Source organism: Amaranthus tricolor, chromosome 2 (assembly GCF_026212465.1).
Source record: "Amaranthus tricolor cultivar Red isolate AtriRed21 chromosome 2, ASM2621246v1, whole genome shotgun sequence".
In the NCBI taxonomy this organism is placed as follows: Eukaryota; Viridiplantae; Streptophyta; class Magnoliopsida; order Caryophyllales; family Amaranthaceae; genus Amaranthus; species Amaranthus tricolor.
In genome coordinates this window covers 36,591,181-36,616,791 of record NC_080048.1, presented here as the reverse complement: position 1 = coordinate 36,616,791, position 25,611 = coordinate 36,591,181, and the positions used below count along the sequence as shown (strand labels likewise).

General features: G+C 33.6%; 4 protein-coding genes across 6 annotated transcripts; 2 read left to right on the top strand and 2 right to left on the bottom strand.

The window, feature by feature from the left end:
* Positions 1–1,394: 1,394 nt before the first annotated feature.
* LOC130806180 (heat shock 70 kDa protein 15-like) lies at positions 1,395–8,197 on the top strand. Its single transcript, XM_057671140.1, has 10 exons — positions 1,395–1,603; positions 3,196–4,388; positions 4,890–5,117; positions 5,260–5,355; positions 5,441–5,662; positions 6,430–6,624; positions 6,725–6,871; positions 6,981–7,130; positions 7,218–7,348; positions 7,647–8,197. Exons 2-10 carry the CDS (start codon positions 3,219–3,221, stop codon positions 7,831–7,833), a joined length of 2,526 nt encoding a protein of 841 aa, XP_057527123.1. The 5' UTR covers positions 1,395–1,603; positions 3,196–3,218; the 3' UTR covers positions 7,834–8,197.
* On the top strand, positions 7,856–11,096 carry LOC130805775 (transcription repressor OFP14-like). Its single transcript, XM_057670561.1, has 6 exons — positions 7,856–7,878; positions 7,990–8,091; positions 8,340–8,390; positions 9,946–10,376; positions 10,455–10,904; positions 10,999–11,096. The coding sequence occupies exons 1-6, from the start codon at positions 7,856–7,858 to the stop codon at positions 11,094–11,096; spliced, it is 1,155 nt and encodes a 384-aa protein (XP_057526544.1).
* Positions 11,097–14,952: 3,856 nt separating this feature from the next.
* Positions 14,953–17,197, bottom strand: LOC130805774 (uncharacterized). Its single transcript, XM_057670560.1, has 4 exons — positions 17,131–17,197; positions 16,617–16,682; positions 16,128–16,266; positions 14,953–15,208 (listed from the first exon to the last, which is right to left on the bottom strand). Exons 1-4 carry the CDS (start codon positions 17,195–17,197, stop codon positions 14,953–14,955), a joined length of 528 nt encoding a protein of 175 aa, XP_057526543.1.
* Positions 17,198–17,698: 501 nt separating this feature from the next.
* LOC130806181 (phosphoglycerate mutase-like protein 1) lies at positions 17,699–23,180 on the bottom strand. 3 transcript variants are annotated; one of them, XM_057671143.1, is made up of 10 exons: positions 22,975–23,180; positions 21,920–21,975; positions 21,587–21,688; positions 20,623–20,702; positions 20,373–20,532; positions 20,223–20,297; positions 19,845–19,933; positions 18,869–18,988; positions 18,358–18,402; positions 17,699–18,124 (listed from the first exon to the last, which is right to left on the bottom strand). In XM_057671143.1, exons 2-10 carry the CDS (start codon positions 21,971–21,973, stop codon positions 17,986–17,988), a joined length of 864 nt encoding a protein of 287 aa, XP_057527126.1. In that variant the 5' UTR covers positions 21,974–21,975; positions 22,975–23,180; the 3' UTR covers positions 17,699–17,985. The 3 variants fall into 3 exon arrangements, with proteins under 3 accessions (XP_057527126.1, XP_057527127.1, XP_057527128.1); XM_057671144.1 differs by having other exon boundaries at positions 22,119–22,992; XM_057671145.1 differs by lacking the exon at positions 22,975–23,180 and having other exon boundaries at positions 21,920–22,963.
* Between the last annotated feature and the right edge of the window lie 2,431 nt (positions 23,181–25,611).

The following is a 25,611-nucleotide window of genomic DNA, read 5'->3' as shown; positions in this document are numbered from 1 at the left end:
TAATTCATGATATCAATAATAAAAATAATAGTCGTAGCTCATGTCCTAAAATAAAAATAAAATCAAATTAGTTGAACAAAATAAAATAAATTAGATGATTTGAAATAGACGGAATACACCCTAAATCCATATTCTCTGAGATTTAAAAAAGTAGTTGAAAATACTCCCAACATTCTTGTGATTTTTTCAATATAATTATACTTATTTTAGAGGTTTGATTTGCCCCATTTTTATTTATTTCTCTAGTTTAATATTCTAACTATAACACTCCACTAAAATTACAATTTATTTTTCTTCCCAACATTAAATCTTAGAAACTATGTTGTTATTAAATACTAATATATTAACTAAAAAAATATATCTAATATATTAACTAAAAAAATATATCTAATATATTAACTCGTACAATGCATGAAATTCTATACATAATTATCTTTAAACAATGATGCATACATGATTTCAACTATAAACTTTCACATTAAAATGTAATATTCAATATAATAATATAATGGTTTGATTACATATAATTGGATGTGAAAAATAATGCAAGGATACAAAAATATATATCTTAAAAAAAATTTATAAAACAAAAAAATTTAAATATGTTTAAACTAAAAATATAAAATGTAATATTAAAAGTTTTTAAACACTTCTTTGTATACAAATACAACATTGTTAATGGGATGATTATTTCATCATGCTAATCACGTATGAGAATTTTCAAATATTTCATTTAGTTACTCTCAAAATTGCAATGTAAAGTTGTTTGTGACTAAAAAGACAAATTTACAGTTTCACACCGTATTCGTCTCAGTTTGGGTAGGTATGATTGTATGAGTATGAATTTGGTTGGTAGGGAGTGAATATGAGTATAAAAATCGTATTCGCCATGGGTAGTAGAGAAGTGGTGGGTAATATGCTATCTATATTAGCAAATTGAGTTTTGCTTTAACTTTGTACTTCATGTGGGCAGACGTACATATGAAAGATTTTAGGCGGATGCAACGATAAAAAAAGATATATCTCTAGTCAAATAAATACTACTACTATAAATACTAAAATCATTAATTTCAATGATAGACGTGGTAAGTAAGTTTTTTTTACACAAATTTTTAAATGAAATGGTCTCACGGTGAGAATATTTTAATTAGATTAATCTAATATATACTTTGTCTTAAAGTAATCATTTATCAATTTAAAATGATCATTTGTCATCTTAAATAATCGTTATAATTTTAAAATGGTCACTTATAGTTTTAAAGTTATCTCACTTACAATGTTATAGTAATCACCTATGAAATTGTAAATTTAAAGTGATCAGTTATAATTTTAAAATTTTTAATTTTAAAAATTGACTAATTATATAAACTCATCTTATCATCGGATCCGATACGAAACTTGCTTGATATTTGGACGAGGAATTAAGCCGGTTTTGAAGACCGGAAGCGAGCAAGTACGTGAGATATAGACCATTCAAGATCTCTCTTAATCTTCGTAGAAACATTCATTCTCTTTGGAAAACTCTAGAAAACCCCTTTTTAAACCTGCGATTTCGGGCCGTTTGCCTTCCGCCGTCCTCCGATCTACTTCCTTCACTTCAAAGGTCTGTCCGTAGCTCTCTTCATTTTTAAAACTGTGTAATTACGATTGGAAACCCTAGATTTTGTCTTTCCCGCCTCTATATGATGTAGATCTAATTTTGCTCTTCTTAGGTTGATTAGATCTGTTTAATATTGTTGTTTTGTTTGCACATTGCTGTCAGAATTTGGAAATTAGATTTTTGGTGAATTTAATGTGCCGATTTTGCACGTAGTTGTTGATTTATTTAGTTCTTAAGTGGAATTATTGAGCTGAAATATCCTATTTTAGTTTGATTGTTTGCATTTTGATCTTATACTCTAATGTTTGTTTGTGTTGATCGTTAAAGTAATTTTGTTTTTCCTAAAGTATTTTCAATCTCATCTACTTTTTCGGCTCGTTTGGTAGGTGATAATAAACCCTTGGTTGAAAAATCTCTAGGCTGACTTGATGGTCATGCTTGTAAACCTTAAATCATCTCATATTTTTTCATAAAATTCATTCCAATGCATTACCACGTGGTAACGGAAATTTGTAAACAAAAAAATTCCGTTTGATTAAAGTTTCATTACCATGGGAATGACATGGAACTTTTGATGAAATTTTTACTCTGAATTATTCCCATTAGCACCATTCAATACCACTAATCAAACGGGCCGCTTGTGTATTTCATATGAGGAGGTAGTTTTGGTTGGTGACAAATATTGGTTTGAATTTTGATATAAGAAATGTGCACAATCAACCGGAAATGCCATACGGCTAAACTTGCGGATTTTGTTTATTGATGTGCAAATCAAAATTTGTCATTAACTTTGATTTTTTCGCCATTGCTATCCATGCGGCGAGAATTAGCCCGTCCATAAATTAACATTGTGTGTATTAACATTGTGTGTATTAACATCACTAAATTGTATTAATGTCATTCTGATGTGATTATTCTTGAAGGGTGTTTCATGGGATGTATTTTTTTTTTTATTATCTTGTGTATGTTATTCCTTAATTGATGATAAATGAATAATTGCCACTTTTAAGTAGTTACTTGAATCATTGTGAAACACCATGTGTAGGGCTAAGAAACTAGTTCGTTGGGTTAAGTTTAAAGGTCTTTCTTGTTCGAGTTAGCCCAAAATGAAAAGGTGGGATATTGTTAAGGATGTTAAAGGAATTGGTGATTATTTATTTCTAGTATGATTTAGCGATAACCGTATCCTGAAACATGTAAAAAAAATAATTGGTAATAATTTATACATGTTAAATTCCTTATATATATATATTACATTGCTCAACAACATGTCGAAATGAATTTTGGTTTTACTTTTAAATTAAAAAAAGATAATAGATACATCTAACGAGGAAAAAATTAGAAGTTGATTACTATTGTTGATTTGAAAATTGTTCAAACTATACGAAGAATAAGTTTTTTTTTGTTGCATTTATCCTTGAGAAGAGAAACTATTTTGTATTCTGTTTTCTCTGTCATCAATGGGTGTCAGATTATGATACTTCTATTAGAAAGGGTCTCTTTTTGTTATTTGATTGATGTATTTGCAATTTAGCCAGCTCACATTTTATGGTTTTGATATTAATGAAACAATTTACTTTTGTTCTGTTATTCAGATCGTCTGCGTTTTGTTTGAAAGATGAGCGTGGTTGGGTTTGATTTTGGTAATGAAAGCTGTGTTGTTGCTGTTGCAAGGCAGAGAGGAATTGATGTCGTTCTCAATGATGAATCAAAGAGAGAGACCCCCGCACTTGTCTGCTTTGGTGACAAGCAGAGATTTATTGGGACAGCAGGAGCTGCATCAGCGTTGATGAACCCAAAAAACACCATATCCCAGATAAAAAGATTAATTGGTCGCCAGTTTTCTGATCCTGAGCTGCAGAGGGATCTCACTTCCTTGCCATTCACTGTTACTGAAGGGTCTGATGGGTTTCCCTTAATCCATGCACGGTACCTAGGAGAAAATAAAACATTCACTCCGACTCAGGTGCTGGGTATGCTGCTTTCAAATTTGAAGAGCATAGCATCCCAGAATTTGAATGCTGCGGTCATTGATTGCTGCATTGGTATTCCAGTTTACTTTACTGATCTTCAGAGGAGAGCTGTTTTAGATGCTGCTACAATTGCTGGACTACATCCTTTAAGGCTGATTCATGAAACCACAGCTACGGCTTTGGCATATGGTATCTACAAGACAGATTTGCCTGAAAATGACCCAATCAACGTTGCATTCGTGGACGTTGGACATTCAAGCATGCAAGTCTGCATTGCTGCCTTCAAGAAGGCTCAACTTAAAATATTGGCACATTCATTCGACCGATCTCTGGGTGGGCGTGATTTTGACGAGGTTCTTTTCCAGCATTTTGCTGCTAAGTTCAAGCAAGAGTATAAGATTGATGTTTTTCAGAATGCAAGAGCTTGCCTTAGGCTTAGAGCAGCCTGTGAAAAATTGAAAAAGGTTCTCAGTGCTAATCCAGAGGCTCCATTGAACATTGAGTGCCTCATGGAGGAGAAGGATGTGAGAGGGTTCATTAAGAGGGATGAGTTTGAGCAACTTAGCTTACCAATATTGGAGCGAGTGAAGAAGCCTTTAGAGAAAGCTCTTGCAGAAACAGGTCTAACTGTTGAAGATATCTACGCTGTTGAGATTGTTGGCTCAGGCTCTAGGGTTCCAGCTATTTATAAAATTTTGACAGAGTTCTTTGGGAAAGAGCCTCGCCGCACAATGAATGCTAGTGAGTGTGTAGCAAAGGGATGCGCATTACAGTGTGCAATGCTCAGTCCGACATTTAAAGTTAAAGATTTTCAAGTGAGTAATTTTTTCCTTGTCCTTTATCTAATGGAAATTCTGATCTAAGACGTTAATACTGTTGATCCTTTTTGCTGGGTCTCTTACATTTTCACTTCCCACAGGGTGTCTAATTTGAAAATGTTTGTTCTTTTCAAATTGTTGTCTATGTGGATGCGTTTTGGTGAAGCTGCTGTGCTGTTTAAAAACTTTTATCGGACTTATTTTGAAGTAGTGCAATTCATTGTTCGCATTTAAAAATTAAAATGGCTCCTTTATAGTATGTCTGAGGTAGATTAATTAATGTTCTGGGGCACCCTTAATGATTAGTTGGCTGATTTGTATTACTAGTCTGTTTTTTTAGCTTGTGGCGTGTGGAGGGTTTGTATATATGGTAAAGATTTTGCTTCTGTTGTAAGATTATGTTTCTAGTTTTTGAATATTCTGAGGCATATCATAGCAGCTTTTTGAAGTTTATGATTGATGTTATGCCTTGTTTACAAACGTCGTTTTCTTATGCAGGTTAATGAAAGTTTCCCGTTTGCAATTTCATTGTCATGGAAAGATGTTGCAGCAGACAATCAGAATGGGGCCGCAGAAGGGCAGCAAACTACTATAGTTATCCCTAAAGGGAGTCCTATTCCCTGTCTAAAGGCTGTAACGATCCTCCGGTCAGGCACACTTACTGTTGATGTGCATTATGCTGATGTTAGTGAGTTGCAGGCTCCAGCAAACATCAGTTCCTACATGGTTAGTAATATTCCTGGTCATTTTGTGTATGCTATCCTAATAAATTCCTAATGCATTGAGTAAACTACTGCACTTCCTCTTCCACTGCTGTCAAAAGGGTTATGCCTCTTACATTTCCACTTTGTTTACCTGAAATGGACAGATTGGTCCCTTTCAATCAAGTACGGGTGATCGTGCAAAACTTAAGGTCAGAGTACGGCTAAATTTGCATGGAATTGTGTCTATTGAGTCAGCAATGGTGAGTCTGCTGCTTACAAATGTTTGGTAAAAATGTTTTCTATACAAATTTTTAGATGGCTTATGAAAATTATTTGTTATTTCAGCTCTTAGAAGAGGAAGAAGTTGAAGTCCCTGTAGTGAAAGAGAGTACAAAAATGGAAACTGATGATGCTCCAAATGAGACCAATACCGGTGAAGCTGATGTGAATATGCAAGATGCCAAGGGTGCTGTTGAAGCCCCAGCAGAAAATGGTGCTCCTGAATCTGGGGAGAAGACTTCAGCTGAAGTGAATGACAAACCATTGCAGATGGAAACTGATGCCAAGGTATGCTAGGTTGACTAGTTTCTTTTGTTTCCTCTTGTCACTCCAGCGCAGTGTTAGTAGGTATGTGTTGTGACATGTGAAGTTTTGTTTTCAGTCTTCTGTTTATACTAGTTTATGTAATTTTGTTTAGCAAAGCAACAGGTTGTGTACTGTATAGCATTACGAAATTAATTAATTGTTTGAAGATAAAATCTAGATGCTGATGTAGCCTTATGGGGTTTCATGTGTTGCACTGTAAGTTTTAAGGTTTCTTGAATATGATATCTTAATGAGGTTTTATAGTATCCTCAAAGTTGCAGCTTATCATATGTTAATCGTTAATGTTAATAGTACATCGTTTTTGGGGCTGAAGTGTTTGAAGTTAAAATCTAGATACTGATGTAGCGTTTTGGGGTTACAACTTGCATGTGTCGCATAATTTGTATTGTAAGGTTGAAGATTTCTAAAATATAACATATTAATGCGGACTCATTGTTTCCTTACAATTGCAGCTTATTATATCTTATGGAGTTGATTATTAATGTCAATAGTATATCTATTGGGGGCTGAATTGTATGTTCAAGTATCCTAATGCTGTACAACTTCCATGTTTGTTTGATCAAAATATAGGCTGCCAGATTGCTGATCACACTAGATCTAATAATCATATAAATCTAAAATACTTGATTGCTTTGTACTGAATAAGTCTGAATTTTTTCCGAACTTTCAAGTCTGCGCTTTAAAATATTTTCTTGATGGATCCGATGTGAATGTATTCTTTGATGCAGGCTGATGCTGTGAAGATAAAGGTTAAAAAAACAAATGTACCTGTATCGGAGTTGGTTTATGGGGGTTTATCACAAGAAGCTGTACAGAAAGCGACGGAGAAGGAGTTTGAAATGGCTTTGCAAGATCGTGTGATGGAGGAAACTAAGGATAGGAAAAATGAAGTGGAAGCCTATGTCTATGACATGAGGAACAAGGTATGTGACATTGTCTAAATTAGTATTGGTGATCGTTTTGTGAACATGAATGCTATCTGGTGTTCGTGAATGACTTGGTTTTCTTGTTTCTTCTGTCCAGCTTTATGACAAATATAATGAATTTGTCACTCCATCTGAAAAAGACGACTTTATTGCCAGACTTCAAGAGGTAGAAGACTGGTTGTATGAGGATGGCGAAGATGAAACTAAAAGTGTTTATGTTGCAAAGCTTAAGGAGTTGAAAACTGTAAGATCTCTGTACTTTTTCAACTATTGGCCTCTATCTTCCTTGCTTTTATTTTCTTTAAAGTGGAAGATCTTTTTATGTTGTGCTGACTGTATGTTATGATTTGCAGCAAGGTGATCCAATTGAAGAACGTTACAGGGAGCACATGGATCGTGAAAATATTGTTAACCAGCTTGTCTATTGCATCAATAGTTACAGAGAGGCTGCAGCCTCTAATGAGTCCAAATTTGAGCACATTGATATTTCGGAAAAACAAAAGGTGCTTTATGCGTTTTTCAGTGCGGTTCTACATATATTTTGTCTTGATGATCAACTAATTTGTCGGATCCTTTCTGGATAATTCTAGGTCCTGACTGCCTGTGTAGAAGCCGAAGCCTGGCTGAGAGAGAAGCAACAGCAACAAGATGCGCTTCCCAAGTATGCGACTCCTGTTCTGAAGACAGCAGATGTGACCAAGAAAGCTGAGGAGGTTGACAGGTAGAGTTTCATGGTTTTTCGAGTTCTTTACCTTAATGAAAAGCTACCTTCCGAGTTTTCCTTTTGCATCAATACTTGATATATTGCTAAGCTCGCATTTTCTATACATCACAATCTCTTTTATAAAGTTAGTTATGGAATTTGTGATTGATTTATTTGATAGACACCACTCAGATGCCTCTCACATACAGCTCCTCTCTTCTTTTTACCGTGCTCATTGTTGAATCTGAACCAATGCTGGTAGTAGGTTTTGGCCCCTGTTTTGATACTCGAACTTGCCATGTTTTGTTGATAACAGGTTGTGTAGACCGATAATGACAAAACCCAAACCTGCTCCTCCAAAGCCAGCCAGCCCTGAACCACAACCTCAGCAACCTCAAGGAGGTGAGGCCGCCTCTCCCGGTGGAGACACCAATGACAATGAGGCTCCGAATCCTGAGCCGATGGATACTGAGAAGTCAGAGACTGCTCCAACTGCTGCTTAAGTTGGTGTTACGCGTGAACTTCATGGATATGATTCTTTATTGGGGGTTCGATCTGTTAAAAATTTTCATACCTTTTTAAGCCCAACGAGAATTTCAAGTGCTTTTGTTGTTGATTGGGTTTCAAAGCTTGTAATGTTTTAATTTTTTTTTCATTAGGGATTGCTTATTATTCTATAAGCTAAAAGGGAAAGGAGGGTTGGACGAGGGAAGTTCTTCGAAAGTCCAGTTTTGTGGATGGGTTTCGAAGAGGATAATGAGGTTTAGTATATTCTTATTGATGCTTTATTTTATATTTTCTTCAATTTGTTACTGGAAATTGGATTTATGAGCTTTTTTGAAGCTTATATCACAAGATTTTGTTCCATTGTTTTTGTTGCTTTGTTTTTTGTGAGTGTCAATTCAAATGCAGTACTTAAAATTTTTATAACTCATCAATAAACAGTCCATGCATTTGAATTGGTGTTGGCTCTTTCTACATTTCTTGTTGCTTATCTTTGTATGTTTAGATTACTTTCTAAATTTGCCAGAAAAAGTACTCTCATCACAGATTCTGACAAGTACTCGAGAGGGAAAAAATAGAAAATTTTTATGTTTATATTATCCTTTTGGATGATGGGTGGAAAAAATAATAATGTGACGAGTGAAAATAAATTTAAAGTAAAATAGAAAAGTACTGAATTGCTTTTTTCCAAAAATAAAAAAGTGTAAGTATTATGAAACAACAAAAAAAATAGAAATGCAAGCAATATGAAACAAAATAGATACTTTTTTCGTTTCAAAATATTTGTAATTTTACTTTTCACGCAATTTAATGCACTAATTTAATCTCGATATCTTTTATTATGTATAATAAAAGTTACCATGGTTCAAAATATTAAATTCAAAAGCTGTCGGTACACCAAATTGCACATTTCTAGTCATGATATGCTAATGTTAGCTTCAGCATTGATAAATTATGTTTGAAAGAGACTTTATTTTTTGGTGGTTTTCTTGCCATGTTTTAGAACATATAATAATTATGGTGATGTAGCTTTGCGTTGACTTTGAAGTGGGTTAGCAAATGCATAAAACTAAGACATTAGACATTTTGAGGATTATTAGGTGGTTACAATTAATTTAATCTAAGAATAAAATGGTTTTAAAATATCATAACACACTTAATTTATAGTGTCTATATTTTTATTGTGACAAAAATATGTTTAGAAAAATTATTTTAAACCAGAGTTTGGTTATCTGATTAATTTATCTCTGTTTTTGAGGCTTTAAATGTCTTGTTAAGAATCTGATACATAATTTAAGGTATTCTCATTATAAATAAGAACAATAGTAATATAGTATTATCGAATATAGTCTTAGTTCTATTAAGGCCCTTACTTTTGAGATAACAAGATCTCCCAAATATATATAGTAACCATCCAGATCTTTAATAGGTGTAATAATATTATTTATTATACCTTTTTAAAATACATTATTTATACATTAAATGTGATATAATCCAAATTTTTTATATTGGAAATATGTAAGAAATTTCCAATTTTGGGATCCAAAATGATTTTTAATACTCCCTTTAAATAATTGATTTAGATGCTTTTTTAAGCCTCTTTATTATGTAACATCCCAACATTGGACAAATTGAGAACAACAAAATCATTAAATGGAGTAACTTGCCATAACAAATGTGTTAGACGTATTACTTAAAGAAGAGAGTTTTTAGGCTGAGAATTATGGATTAGGTTATAATTGAAAATTTTTTTTTTATATAATTAATAAGGATTTGATTTTCACAATGTATAAAGTTAATAGCGCCTTGTATTATTGTCAAGTTTATATACTATTTTTTTTATAAAAGATCTGGATTTGATTCTTGCTATTCCTTCTCTCAACCCAACAATCCCTCTCTGTGCTTGTAAGAATTCTTCAACCTTATCCCGATTAAGAAAAAGGAAATCCTAAATGATAGTCAAATTTTAAATCTTGTAAGCATTAATTATAATTCTATATTCAAAAGGATTTGGGCATTAAAAACGTCAAGTTTTATGAGCATTCATATAAATACAAATATCTTTTGTTACCTTGAATAGTTTATTTCTTAATAGTTTTTCTATATAATAGCAAACCACCCTTTGTCACCCCCTACATAACACATATACTATCCTTATTGTTAGGCATATTAGAGAGCTATAACTTGAAAAAAAAAAAAAAAAACGTGCCTATGAAACTCCAAAAATCTCTTCAAGAATATCTCTCTAAGATCAAAAAACAAACTCCAAATTTTCAATTTTCTCCTAGTTCTTTTTCCTCCACCACTAGCAAGATCTTAGCGGGGTGTAAGCACCCCGCCAAGAACTTTTCCTTCAAGGGTGAACGAAAGGGTAGTCAAAAAAGTCATCTTGATGATCAATTACATAATAAGGAGGCGGCCGCCACATTGGAGGATATTGATAGGTTCTTGATTGAGAATTTTAAGTCATTATATGGTGAAGATCATGGAAATAATAACGACGATAATTATGAATTCATACGTGAGAACGAAAAATTAAAAGGTAAAACAAAGTTGCATCAATATAGAACTAGTGTTGATATGACTCTTGAGGGAGTAGGGATACTCTTTGATTCGTTAGGATTCTTTACTCCCCCACCTGATCTTTGTGGGTCCCACCGTTTTTTTGTTTCTCCCGTCTCTTCTAGCTCTTTGCTTGAGGAGGCTAGGCTAAGTGGCTTGGCAACCACCTCAACATCTGAGGATGCAAGATCAACCTTAATATCTTTAGGAAATAATCGCGGTTACATCAAGGATGACACCCTAGCGACTCCACCTGGGATAGAAGATTGCATTGCGCTACTAACGGTGTCTCCGACTCCGTACGAGGATTTTAGAAGGTCCATGCAAGAGATGTTGGATGCTAGGATTAATTCCAAGCAAAGAGTAGATTGGGATTTCTTGGAAGAATTACTATTTTGTTATTTGAGGTTGAATGAGAAGAAACAATATAAATACATTATTAGTGCATTTGTGGATTTGATTGTGGTTTTACGTCAAAATTCGAGCAATAGAGGGCCGGTTGGGTCACGTACTTGATCAACATGAAGACAATAAGGGCAAATGAATTAATAAATTAAAAGGAGAGATTTTGAAATACTCTCTTTGTTTCTTTTAATTTGCAGCTTTTAAAAAGAGATTACAGTTATTATCAGTCATCAATTCAGTATTTTGTACAAGTCAGAGTTCAGAGAGAAAGATAGCAGATAGATCATACTCGTGACAAAGAGGATGATTTTGCAGTTGGTATATCAAGCAGGGTCAAAAATTAGTGAGTGAAATTAGAAGAGTGAATGAATTTGTAGGTGAAATCGAAAGAGTTATTGGGACCATTATCGTAAAAAGAAAAATAAGTAGGAGAATAAAAATAAAAATTAAGTGCAAATTATAAGAGAATAAAAATTAAAATTAAATGCAAATTAAAACAAACAGAAAATAATTAATATGCTAATTTAGTTTAGTGAAGTGCTCACTCTTATGTAATGCGTTTTACTAGCTTTCTCTTAAATCGAAATGGATTCATGTGAAATGTATGGGGTAAAATGTTGAATCTTTTCCCATATTATGGCTAAAAAAAAAATAATTCCCACTTTGCATTATGTGGGAAAATATTTCCCACAATACCGTCCACGTGGAAATTTGTTTTTTTTTTCAGACAAAACCGCCACTTGAGATGGCGGTTTGTCTTCAGCAGCAAACTGCCATCTCAAGTGGCGGTTTGGTCCCTGGTAAACCGCCACTTCATGTGGCGGTTTGCTTGTGGCCTGAATTTTTTTTTTCTTTCATTTTAAAATAGTGAACGCAACATGCATTAAACTAGTTCAATACCATCTATTCCATAATAATCAATTACGAACCGGCTTGATTTGAAAAAATTAATTTTGAAAATAATGCAAAGATATATTACAATTATGGAAAGTCATACAAGAAGTTCAAGTCATATAAGAATATACAAAATTTTTCAAACTACAACCCCCGGCCCCTTTTGTTTTGCGCACCGGTGGATGATCAACCTCCGCAATGACATTAAGAGCAGGAGCTCATTGTTGACTAGCACGCTGATATGTGATGATCCTGTGTGTCGCCTGAAGCGTAAGCACTGATGGATCAACTGGGCCCGGCATCGCCATGATCGCTGTTACATACATAAGTGTTTTAAAAATCATATAAATATTATCAGATTCAACATGTTATTACAAAATTTTTAAAAAAAACATACTTTCTTGACCTTCGAGGGCATGTTTTCTTATTATGACCACTAAATCCACAAAAGCTACACGTGTTATGAGGACGCGTCAACGGTGCATCCATTTCGTTCCGTATACGAGTTGATCGCGGACGACCCTTTCCACGCTTTGTTAAGGGATCTGGAACAACTGTAGGACCATTCAAAGGATCGCAGGTGAACATGTCTGGAACGAGAATGAAAGTCTTCTTATATGTCGATACGTATTTTGTAGTGCGAAATGAAGGGTCCACAAAAGCATCGTACGATATGTTACGAGCTCGACATACTGCAAGAACATGTGAGCACGGTAACTTGAAGATGGTTGGTTTCCGACATGTGCATGATGTTGCTGTGAGGTCAACCATGTAGGATTTTCCACCTTTTCCTGCTATCCTATTGCCATAACCAGTGGTGACCTCAAATATCCTACGCACTGTGTCATATATCCTAACATCATGAAAGCGTGCTTTTTCAGCATTCTTATCAATCGTATCAGTTGGTTTCTTCGCATACACATGTCTAGGTCATCCATGCATCAATCAATCTTTGATCAACCTCATCAATTCTAAGCCAATCTTGAGATGGAGCACCATCTCTAATCGCTGCATCTAGAGCTTCTCTTCTTTCATCATCCTCTTCTGAATCAGAATCAATATGCTCATCCTCCTGATCTAAAGAGTCAACCTCGTTCGCATTAAGCCTACCCAAGTGACTCGTGGAAAAGGTGTTCATTACACCACCACCAATGCCACGTGAATGAGTTGGAGAGGTAAACTCATCCAAGTGCTCATTAACGTAATTTGGGTTACTTAACATTTCTGTGAATGTATCATGGCATACACTAGGACCCGATTCTAGAAGTTCCATGCTAGTCATGACTTCTCTCACATTATCCAAAATTGCAACCAATTCAACATAAACCTCCATTGCCGTTCCAGGGGCCTGTGATGCCGCATAAGCAAGAGCACTTATGCTTTCATCATTCTTAATCGGGACTAACACATTTTTCCCAGTCACCGGGTATTTCATCTCCATTTTTAACATAAATGAGTTGCGATCACAACCAATTACATCATAGACTTTGCTAACAAACACCTCAAAAGTCGTATTTTGACGATGGATAAACATCACTGTATTTAATCCTCCATTATACCCAACATCGGATCCAGTATAACTTACTTCCCTACCCCAATACACTATAACGGGATAATGATCCATATTCTACAAATATAAACATGTTTTCCATGTGATTTCACATACACTTAATTGTTGATTGTGAAAAAGGAAAGTGTAAATTTGAATACAAGAATTTATGATATTAAGGTATTAGAACACTTATTAGAAGGTTCATTTCAAATATAAAAGCTAAAAATACCATGAATATATACAAAAACCATTAAACTAACCCTACAAAGTAATAAACTTTCATTGAAGCATTTCATCAAACACTTTATATGCATACAAAACAAATCCTAAAATTCAACTACAAATGTGTAAAACGTAAGCTTAAATCATGAAAACAATAGAATGTAACAAACAATTAGCGTTTTTATAACTTCAATTCAAAACAATAATGAACAAAAAAACAATTTACATATTGAAAAAAAATTAGGGTTTTATTCGTACCTTAAATGAGGATGAAAATGAACTAGTACACAAGGAGAAGATGGGATTGTAGTTGATTAGCTTAGTTGAATGAGAGGAATTGTAAATTTGAAGTAAATGAGAGTGAAGAAATTTTTTTTTAACCTAATATCGACAGCAAGAAGGAAAGAGCAAAATGAAATGCTCGAAGGAAGCTATTGGTTGTTGTTTTGTACTGCTACCAAACCGCCACTTCAAGTGGCGGTTTACTCAATATTAATTTTTTTTTTTTTAAAAAAATTAAAAATCCACAAAACGCCATTTCAAGTAGCGGTTTAGTTCAGATCCCTAAACAAAACCGCCATTTCATGTAGCGGTTATATTTAAAATAAAAAAAAAATATTTCCCACACCTATCCTACGTGGACGGTAAAGTGGGAAATAGTTTCCCATTTTAAGGAAAGTGGGAATTAGTTTATAAGTTTGCAATATTTTGGGAATACATTCTAAAATGTTGTAAGGAGACATTTGTTGGCTGTTGCAATTAAATAATAAACTAATTTTTCAAAAATTGTATGTTTTGCCCTGATCTAAGATTGGTTTTTCAGTATGTTAGACCGTCTGACATCGTCTTACTACAAGATCGTTTTATTATAAGATTCACGTTGTAATGTTATAAATAATTATTTTAAGACAATAAATATTATATTAAATCAGTTCTCACTGTAAAACCGTCTTATTTGAGAATTTTTATTCATTTGTTGTATGTTAATATAATTAACATTAATATCAAGAATTATTGTCAGCCAAGACAAAAATTAAAATCAAATTGTTGTAATAGAATGGAATACATTTTCTTTTATCGTATTGACGTAGTGTAAATGTATGACTGTATAAGTATGATTCATCAAAAATATAATGGAAAAATTGTAATGGATAAAAAAACATGAAAATTAATTTTTAAAAAAGCAAGTTATTTTATGATTTTGTAATATTCTTATCCAAAAAATAATATTTTTGTTTTACTTAATTCATTTTTTATCTTTATGATTGGTTGTAAAATTTAGGAGTACATAACAAATATATTAATACTAGATAAAATTCACAATAAAAATATCCAATTAAATTCAAATATGTTTTAGAGATATGGGCAAAATGAGTAGTCGCTCGAGCTTCTTATACTTATATAGTAATATGTAAAAGTATGTAATAAATATATTCAATTTCTAGTGGTAAATCCAGTCTTAGTTAATTTATGTGCTTCAAAATTAGTTACATGAAAAAAGTGCTCTCCACCATGAAACCTTCAAAATTCTAAACAAACGGCTATAAAAATTATGTCTTGTTTCCACAATCTGTGCAGTCTGTCTTCTAATTTCTTTGTGCATTTTTCTCTGCAAATTTATTCCAATCTTGATTTGTCCTTTGTAGGTAGTGTCCTCAAGCACTACATTATATGGACAAGGATGTACTTCAATCACTTCTCTATCATTCATTTCTACAACAAGCCCACCAAGATAAATTCTGCATCATAAAAAAAATTAGCTTTTTTTTTTTTTTTTTTTTTTTTAATGAAATGTGCTAATATAATTATTCTGTAATTGATCACTTTAATTAAAATTGTAAGTGATCACCTTAACGCATTAAATGTACATTGCTCAGCCCAATAGAAATGGTATTTCCCTGAGACCATCTCATTTAAGAATTTGTAAAATAAAATTAAAAATACAAATTATTATATGAGACGGTCTCAATGTGAGATATGCCTCATGCATGGGTCAAATAATCAAACTAATACATAGAAATTTTATAAGAGTATAAGCTTCTTGTTTTAAGGTTGTCTCTGTTGGGATGAGTTTTCCCACATCGATAAATTGAAAATGATGTACACGCTTTATAAGCTATTAGAGACCTTCTTCCTATGGCCATATGGTTTTGGGATGGTATATATTTCCTTGGCTTATAAAGTGTGTGCACTTGTGTCCCCCGTTAATATGCTGGCATTCACAATAAGTCCAGCCTAATTTCACATGCTATCCGAGCCGATGGTTCGATCAATAATTTAAAAAATGGTAGGTTCGAAAAGAATGGCGTTCCTACCCTAATTGATTACTCCCACATGCGAACTTGACGGGGGTTCGCATGTGAGGGGGGTGTTGGGATGAGTTATACCACATCGATAAATTAAAAATGGTGTGCACGCTTTATAAGCTATTAGAGACCTTCTTCCCATCATATGGGTTTGGGATGGTATATATTTCCTTGGCTTATGAAGTGTGTACACTTGTGTCCCCCGTTAATATGCTGGCATTCACAATAAGTTCAGCCTAATTTAACAGTCTCATCGTGAGGCAGTCGCTAACAATAAATCATAATAGCTCAATTGAAAACTCAAGACTTTATCATACTAATGAATTTGTTTATTTTGTGTATAATTACTTACATAGCACGACCAATAAATCCCGTGTCATTAGAAGACTCATCATCCATTATACTAATTTCAAGATGACTTAAATTCTTCCACTCAGAAAATGGGAACTCAAATTCAAATTTTTGATTCCAAAATGCTTTATGGCGATAACCTGCAATTTTCAAACTTGAGTTACACATATAAAAAATCTAATAAGTGTGTTTGGCAAATGGTTAATAGTAACTGATAGACGTAATTAATTTGCTCAGCTGATAAACTTATTTCACTAGCTAATTTTAAACATTCTAATAGGAGAAGTTTAGCTTGTTGTAATTCGTAGATTCGTAAAATTAAGTTGTTCTAACTAGCTAATTTATCAAATACTAAAATTAGATGATTTGACTATTTAACCATTTATTTGCACCTAAATAAATTAAAATTGTCCAGTGAACCATTTTGCCAAATATCCCATAATCAAATAATAATATATATAATAAACCTCGACTTATTTTGGACAAGCACCTTTAGTAGTTTTGCTCCTCCTTATTTCAGTACCACATTGTATCAACACATAATAGGATGGGTTACCTATGAGCATATAATCAAATCATTATGATTAAACAAGAAATTAAGAATTGTAGCATAAGTTTTTAGCATAAGTTTTTAGGAAATATACCATGTCATGTCCATGATAATGAAAAAAAATTGATCATAAATTTTTTATTTTACAGTTTTTCATTACCACCTAATACGACCTCTACAAATAATAATGTATAAGAAATTAAGAATGAATTTTATAAAGAAAATAAAATGACCGAAATAAAACAAGTATGATCATTAAACTTGTAAAGATATTCTCCTATCAAAAATACACTAAATTTTTCATTAACAATACAATTCCCACTATTTAAAACCAAATTACCAAAAGAACAATAAGGGATTGATAATCAATATCAATTTAATAGTGATAATAAAAATGAATTTTTACTTAAAAATTTTCATAAAATTTAATGTGTTAGTAAGAAGGAAGTCTTACCAAACAAATTGGTTCGTCTGATTCCTTTTGCATTAACAAGAAGTACTTGAAGGATACCATATTCCATAGTGAAAAAAATCAGTCAAAATGTTATGTAATTAAAAAACGAGTTTTAATCTCATGACTTGATAATAAATTAAACCAGAAGAAAAAAAATTAAATGAACAACAGATGTTCCATCAAGTTTTAAATAAGTTGTAACATAAGGATTTATTTAGTAGGTTAATTAACATAAAATTTATTAAGTATTAGAAGTTTTATGCATAAAAGAGGCAGTTATATTTACTCGGATAAAATGAAAACTCTAATAATTTTTATTATCCTAATGTTATTAAGTGTCTGGCTCTCATTTAGAGTGGGGTTTAAACTGTACAGTCAAACATATTGAACATACTAAAATATCCCATGAACTTATTGGTTGTTTGATATTATTATGGTAAGGAAAATACTAAAATGATTTCCTTTCTACTTATTATTCTTAGAAAATAAGGGAATCAAAACAAGGGTAATAATTAACCCAAAAAAAAATAAAATGATTTAAATTTTCTATTTATACCAAACAATAAAATTTTCTATTTAAATTTGCCTTAATTCATTCCATTATCTAAGTCAAAAATCAATACCATAACCGTCCTTAGAAGGAACTCGAGATTATTCTTACAAATAGATAGAAGGAAGTCATCATTATAAGTGGTGCACAACATACTCATAAGCACTAATATCCTTAAATGAATCGACCCGATGTCTCAAACACTCAAATCAAATGGATCCAAAACAACTCAATCAATCGTTTTTGACACGACTAAATACAATCTGCCATGGTTAAACGAATCGCTGACAAAACCTAATATTATTCTATTCTCGGTTTCCTCTACCGTTCTCTTGAAACGAATCGTCTTGAGATTCTTGTTTTGCATTTACAAGGTCATCACTTGGTGAGTCAAGTCCAAAAGGAATTCTTCTTGGATAGTTTGTTGCAGGTACCCCTTTCAAACTGCAATGTAAGATCATTAGCTAGAAACTAAAACCATATACATAGTTTTTTTGACACGTGGAAATGAAACATCACTCAATTCTCACTCGTGTCACATGATTCATTAATCTTATCCTAAATGGAAGATATAAAAAAGAGAATTATGGTCAACTTTAGGCTATTTTACGTCATTTTGAGCGAACTGTGAATCAAAAGTCGAATTAGCTGGCAAACTATGTTACACTAGTTCTCACCTTCTGTCTACCAAAACCACAGAACGAAGTTCAGAATTTGTAAAGCTGCACAAATTTTAAGCATCTAAATTAGTAAAAGAGCAATTAAAGTTGATAATGAATATAACTAAGAGCTACTCTTGTGAGAGACTGTCTCTTGGTAAGACAATCTCAAACAAGGAGTTTATATTCTTATAACATATATTAGATGGACTATATAAGCCAAGTATTAGGCGCGTTTCTCGATGAGACCATCTTATAACAATTTGTGTATAACTGCACAAAGCTTGGAAGAACTTGGTTGTTAATATGTCATTATATAGCAAAACAAAGCTTAATTCTACTTTCTTGGAGAATCAGATCTTGTCTCAGAAGGAGCAAGCTCGACTTTTCCCGGATAAACTCCTTGGATCAATTCTCACCCGGTCTTCCCCTCCCTAAAGTCTACTTTCTTGGAGAGTCACTTAAATCATGTACTGTTTCTGGCAGAAAACTAGAGGCACTCAAGGCAGATGGGAAGATGCACACTTACAATGTGCAAATCTCGTTTTTTGTCGATGGGTGGCAATCGTAAACAAACTCTGGCAGGGTTTGAAACAAAAATGCGCTGTGGGTGACGATAGCTATCTCGTTCTCCTTCCTAGTCCACAGCCTGCAAGAAAACTGAATATTTTTACATGTTGCATACTGCTCATTCAAGATAGCAGGCAAAAACAGAACAGCCGAATAGGAGATGTTATGACAAATAGCCCTACATACCAAGCAAAATTTAGTTTTCGTACGTAACGAGTCTTCCCTCTATTACCCCATATCTCATACCAATTTGTATGCCACAAACTATTCATATCATACCCGAGTATTTGTCCATGTGTAGGCTCAAGTACTCTTGAGAATCATGGTTGAATGTTTTTCCGTTCACCCTTGTGGTTCAGAAAACACCACCTATAGGAAGGGTTAATTCCGCCTTTACCCTTGCTTGATTCTCCAGCCTTACCTCGATCAAAAGAAAACAAAAATATTCTTACATTTGCCATAGAATCAAGGTTTCGACACAGTATTCAGAGGTAAGTTGAAGAATTGTATAGGAATAATCTAACAGCTAAATACCAAATCCTGGAACAGTACGTGCACGACCCTAGTGAAGAGTATATGAGTTGCAGAAACCAGCGTGACAAGAGGTCATAGGTTGAATCTCAACCACCCCTCATATAAAGTGGAATATCTAGTGTTAGATATGAAAAGGGTTTGTGCTGCATCCACACTTATAGCCCAAAGGGCTCTCGTGTGAGGGGGCGTGTTAGAATATAACACATATCCTAAGGCCTCAAGCATAAGCTTAAGCTAATGGTTTAGGCCCCAAGATATGTTATATACTCTAACAGTATAAACAAGCTAGTAAGAAACATCACCCAGATAATCAGATCCCACGGTGGTTTGTGGTTCATTTCTAAAAAATGTTGTGGCTCCTAAGTTGACCTATATAATGATCTAATCTAGTGGTTGCATACCAGTTCATAAACTTCATTCCTCGCACTGCAAGCTCCTCATCTGACTCCCTAACATCCGCATTCCACAAGCTGTCTTCATCACTTTCTATCTGGGTGGAAACCAAATTGAAGTAAAAAAAAGCATGCATATTCTATGTTTTCATAGTGTAAAGTTGATCAATGTGTCTATCACGAGCAGTATCACATGATTCGTTAATCGATCACCTCCCGAATCGCAAATCGAAAAAACGAATCATGGTCGGTTTTAGGCTATTTTTGAACCATTTTGAGCGAATCGTGAATTCAAAAGGCGAACTAACTAGCGAATTATGTGTCACTGATCATGAGGCAGGATGGAAAACAATTCATGAATTAGAAATCTACAGCTAACATGCTTACGAGGGAGAAATCGATGGCTGGAAATAGATTCTTTTGTTCACTAATGCTTCGCCTCTTATCACATGTATTGACTCCCTGCATCATAACTTGCTTAGAGCTAAGTGAATCATGTGTCACGAAAACATTATATAGACCAAAGAAGACAGTTACCAAGCGCTCTCGACAGAGCTCGTGTGCTACGAATGGTGGGCAGTTGCGACTTGATATTTCTGTATGGTCGTTCTTCGCATTTTGCACCATTAAAGGGGATGCATTCATCCCATTCTTATCGGCATCCCCACCAAAGACGATAGCTGCAGTTTGCATTGTCCTAAACACAGTATTTTTAACTTGTTACACAAAAGATGATGCTTTCTGTTAGCATGTTCAGTATAGCTTATGTTCATTGAAATTAGATTACCTCAATAAAGGAGAGGTAATGACTAGCTCAATTCTCTGCAGCAGCCCACTCGCACAAACATGTTTTCTGAGAGTCTCAGCCTACAAAAGGACAATGTCGCAACTTTAGGATAGATCAGTGTCACGTGATTGGCTAAGCTCCTTAAGAATCGCTAATCGAAAGAGCAAATTATTGTCATTTTTGGGCTTTAAATGTGAATTAGCCGGAGAATCATCTTACACCGGGATATACATATACTCCTCTTTAACATAATGTCTTAACTATAAACTTCATAGGTTTCGTAATTTGTCGTCAGGTTCTTCCTTCGCTCACGATCAAGAATAGACATGAATTAACAAAATCACCCTTTATAATATTTATTCTGTATAATTTTCTACCCATTTCCAACTATTATCTGTTAAATTATAATGAATCAGAGTAAAATGCATCTAGGAACCAACTCAACTAAAAGCTTAAGCTAATAGTTGGGGGATTGGGGTTCCAGGATATGTTATATACCCTAACAGTAACACGCCCCTCACACAAGAGCTCTTTGGGCTAGAAGTGTGGATGCAGCATAGGCCATCCTCAAACCTAATCTGAAATATTCCACTTGAATTTAAAGGATGGTTGAGATTCGAACCATGACCTCTTGTCACGCTGGCTTCTAATTCCATGTCAAGAAACCAACTCAATCAGAAGCTTAAGCTAGTGGTTGCGGCCCTAGGGTATATATTATACTCTAACAATATGGTTTATTAAATGAAGTTCCAGATGATGTTTCCTATAAAGGCCCAATCGAAAACAATATCTTTATCATCACAAAGATAAGTTGTGCATATTCGACCCTTTGATCCCCGCCCAGGTGGGACAGACAAAATTACATTGGGGTTATGTAATGTTATTGTTTAAACTCAATCCATTTTGCAGGTTTCAATTCAATCATAAACATAGTAAAGAATGAAGCCACAAACAAAACTAAAACCTGCTCCCATCCCAGCTGTGAGAGGCAAGGATCAATCATCTCAGGAGATCTTTTATACTTCTCAGCACCTTCTATGTTGTGAATCCCTTCTGCATGCCTAACCTATTAAATGATAAATGAAAGAATTCAAAATGACAAGGTTTGAAAAGTCATTCTCAAATTCTTAACTATAACTATTTTTAAAACAGACGGTGGAATTGACTCAAATTCAAATTTTAATTTTTATTTTCAATTTGCCAAAGACTGAATTTCGGTCAATTTTTGATTTTCAAATGAAATCATCGTTCCAAAAAAAATATTGCTAAGTTAAGTACTTTATATAGAAAGACATACCAGGTGAAGAATTTTACACTTGTGTAATGGGAACAAGCTCAACCCAGATTCCATATCTATACACCAGAGTGAAAATTTTAATACAGAAAATCCCAGAAAATTTAGAATATTGTGGCTAATATTTATAAAAATTCCCAAAAAAATTTATAATATTATCCATATCCAATTATTACTATATTAAGAAATAGAGTTGCATTACCAATTTTTTAATGAAACAGTCTAACAGTGATAAGTAGCATCATGTTATTGGTTTAAATTGACATCTGATTAAGACCCAAATTGCTGTTTAACTTTGATTGCTTACACCCATAATCAAATCATACAACAAGATAAGAATTTCCCTAAAACAGATGGCTGCATAAAATTAAAAATTATTAAAAAAAAAAAAAAAGAAGATCTAATCTACTAATTTCAGAGAATATTTGTTGCGTCAAACTTGATAATTGATATTATGTCATGCAATCTACTATCACAAATTCTTGTGTAAGACAGTCTTACTGTAAGACTGTCTTTATATATAGACTGTATTAACATATGAACACCTTGTGTTAAGGTCGTCTAACAAAGAGACAGTCTCACAATATCTATTATATTGACTTTCATATCATTCGGCTTCCACCTAAGCATAATTTAAAGGATCGTATGTAAACAACTTGTAATAGTAAAAATTTCATTTTTTATTAACTTTTATTCATAAATATCGTATACAACTTCAAATAAATAATAACACAAAAGAAACTTCTAGATAATGACATGTATAAATCAATACCAATAAATTTGTAAGATGAACAATCACAACCATATATTGTGCATGATCTAATTTCTACATCATTGCAATACAAAATAAGGTAGTTTTAAGATTTTGTGACCATTAATTTCATTTTTCAGATTCAAGCCCGTGTATATACAATTAAAAGAAATGAAAAACAAGGAATAATAATTACACAAATTCGAGACATTTATTCAAACAAAAATAAATTCAAAATAGAAATGAAGGAAGAAAAAATGAAGGAAATACAAAGAAGGAAGGAGACTAAGAGACAAAGAAAACTCACAAATGAAGGAAAATAGAAATGAAGGAAGAAACAGGGAAGTGGTGATGATTTGGACAAGTTGTAGTTAAATACGTTGTATGTAGTTCTTGAAAGATTAAATTTGGCTAACGGCAAGCTTAATACAAGGACCGTCAGATCAGAATATAGGTTAAGAAAAGGGTAGGAGTAAGTTTTTATTCACAATCTAACAAAACTAATTAGTTTAAATAAGTTTTAATCGGTAAAAATTAATTGAAAAAATTATTTATAATAATTTAAATATTTTTTCATTTTTCTATAATAATCTTAACTATTGATTAATAATGAATAATCTCAACTTTTATATCACTTAACCAAAAATATTGTTGCTCAATTTTTAACTTGTAATTGTAGGTTAACTTTTTAAAAAATTAAAGAAAAAAAACAAATAAATAATAAAAATACTAAATTTTAAAAGTAAAATTAAGAAAATTAAAAGATAATTCACCTCCACCCCTTTTCCCTTTCCCTTTCCCTCCCTTTCCCTTTCCCATTCCCAGTGAAGATGCTAGACCTCCAATACTCCGTCACAGCCATTCATTCCTCCCTCCGTTATCACCACACATTCCCTCCCTTTCCCTGATTCTGATGACCACCACTTATATCGTCCACTCCCCTTCCCCTATCTTGAACTCAATGTTAATCACTGAAACTCCTTCATAAAACAGAAAAGCAGAGGATGCTGATGAGCTGTAGGTGACGTAGTATAGAGAGTGAAAGAATTTAAAGCTTCAAGTTCTTATTACTTAGAGAGGGTAATGTGTATATATACAATTACAAGGAGGGTTTGTTATATAATCCTAAAATAAACCAAATCAAGAAATAATTAAGTAATTGAGTTTACATCCCTCAAAATAGGCTTGTGATGAAGAAGACCAATTTTGCTAACAAACTTCTGAAATAACAATCGAGGAAGTGGTTTAGTTAACAAGTCAGCCACTTGATCATGGGTGGAGATAAAGAAAACTCGTAGAGAACCAGTTTGCACATTTTCTCGAACAAAATGATAGTCTAGACCAAAATGTTTCATCTTAGAATGAAAGACGGGGTTAGCACTAACATATGTAGCACCCAAATTATCACAATAAATAACAGGTTTAGAAGAGATTTGTAGACCGATTTCAATGAATAAATTCTTCAACCAAAGAAGCTCAGTGGTGGTGGAATCGACCGCTCTATATTCAGCCTCCATAGACGAGCGTGCACGAGTGCGTTGTTTGCGAGAAGACCATGATATAGGATTAGAGCCAAGGTACACAATATAAGCTGAGGTAGAGATATAATCATCTTTGTCTCAAGCCCAATCCGCATCCGAAAAAGCATGAAGAGAAAGAGGAGAATTATTACAGAGAATCACGCCATAGTCAATAGTGCGCACAAGATACCGAAGAAATCGTTTCAAAGCATTCCAATGATCATCGGTAGGAGATTGCATATATTGTGCTAATTTGTTGACAGCAAAAGCCACATCGGGACGTGTAATGCCAAGATATTGTAGACTGCCAATTAGAGCACGATACTCAGGTGGATTGGAATATGGAGAACCGACTTTGGTCAGAGGAGGATCAACTGCAAGTGGTGTAACAGCAGGCTTAGCATGAACCATTTTGCTTTTAACAAGAAGATTAAGAATGTATTGTCGTTGATTGAGAACAAGTCCTTGGGAAGTGTATTGAACCACAACGCCAAGGAAGTAAGATAGCTAACCAAGATCTTTTAATGAAAAACGAGAAGATAGCCTGATAATAAACTTGTCAAGAACAATGTCATCATTAGCCGTAACAACTATGTCATCAACATAAACCAATACATAAATACATAAATTATTATGTAGATAAATGAAAAGAGAAGAATCACAAATGGAATTCTTGAAACCCATGGAGAGAAGAAAAGAACTCAATTGTTTAAACCATGCCCGGGGAGCCTGTTTAAGCCCATAAAGCGCCTTCTCTAATTTGCACACATAATGCGGGTTAGTAGCATCAATATATCCAAGAGGCTGAGTAACATAAACATCATCATCCAAACAACCTTGAAGAAATGCATTATTGATATCTAGTTGCCGTAATTTCTTTCCTTTAACAGTAGCAAGAGTTAAGACAATACGAATGGTCGCAGGTTTTATAACAGGATTATAGGTCTCATGAAAATCTATCCTTCTCGTTGATCAAAACCACGAGCAACAAGATGGGCCTTATGTTGAACAATACAACCCTTAGAATCACGTTTCAGTCGGAACACCCACTTGGTACTAATAACATTCTCAGCACAACATGGTGGAACTAAATCCCAAGTACTATTCTTCATTAAAGCATTAAACTCAGAATCCATTGCATGACGCCACTTGGGGTCTTTAAGGGCTTGAGTCACAGTCTTGGGTGTAGTCTCCAAAGAAGTTAATTGAGCCATAAGATTCAATTTATTTATAGGTTTGCGAATGTTATCTATTAGGCGAGTGATCATTTTATATGATGGTCGTGGTGGAGAAGATAAAGATCATGAAGTAGAATTGGGAGACAAATCAGAAGAAAAGGAAGAAGAAGAGATAGGGGAAGGGGAAGATGACTCAGAAAGCTGAGTAGGAATAGTAGAGGATGGAGGCGAAGGTGGGAGAATCAT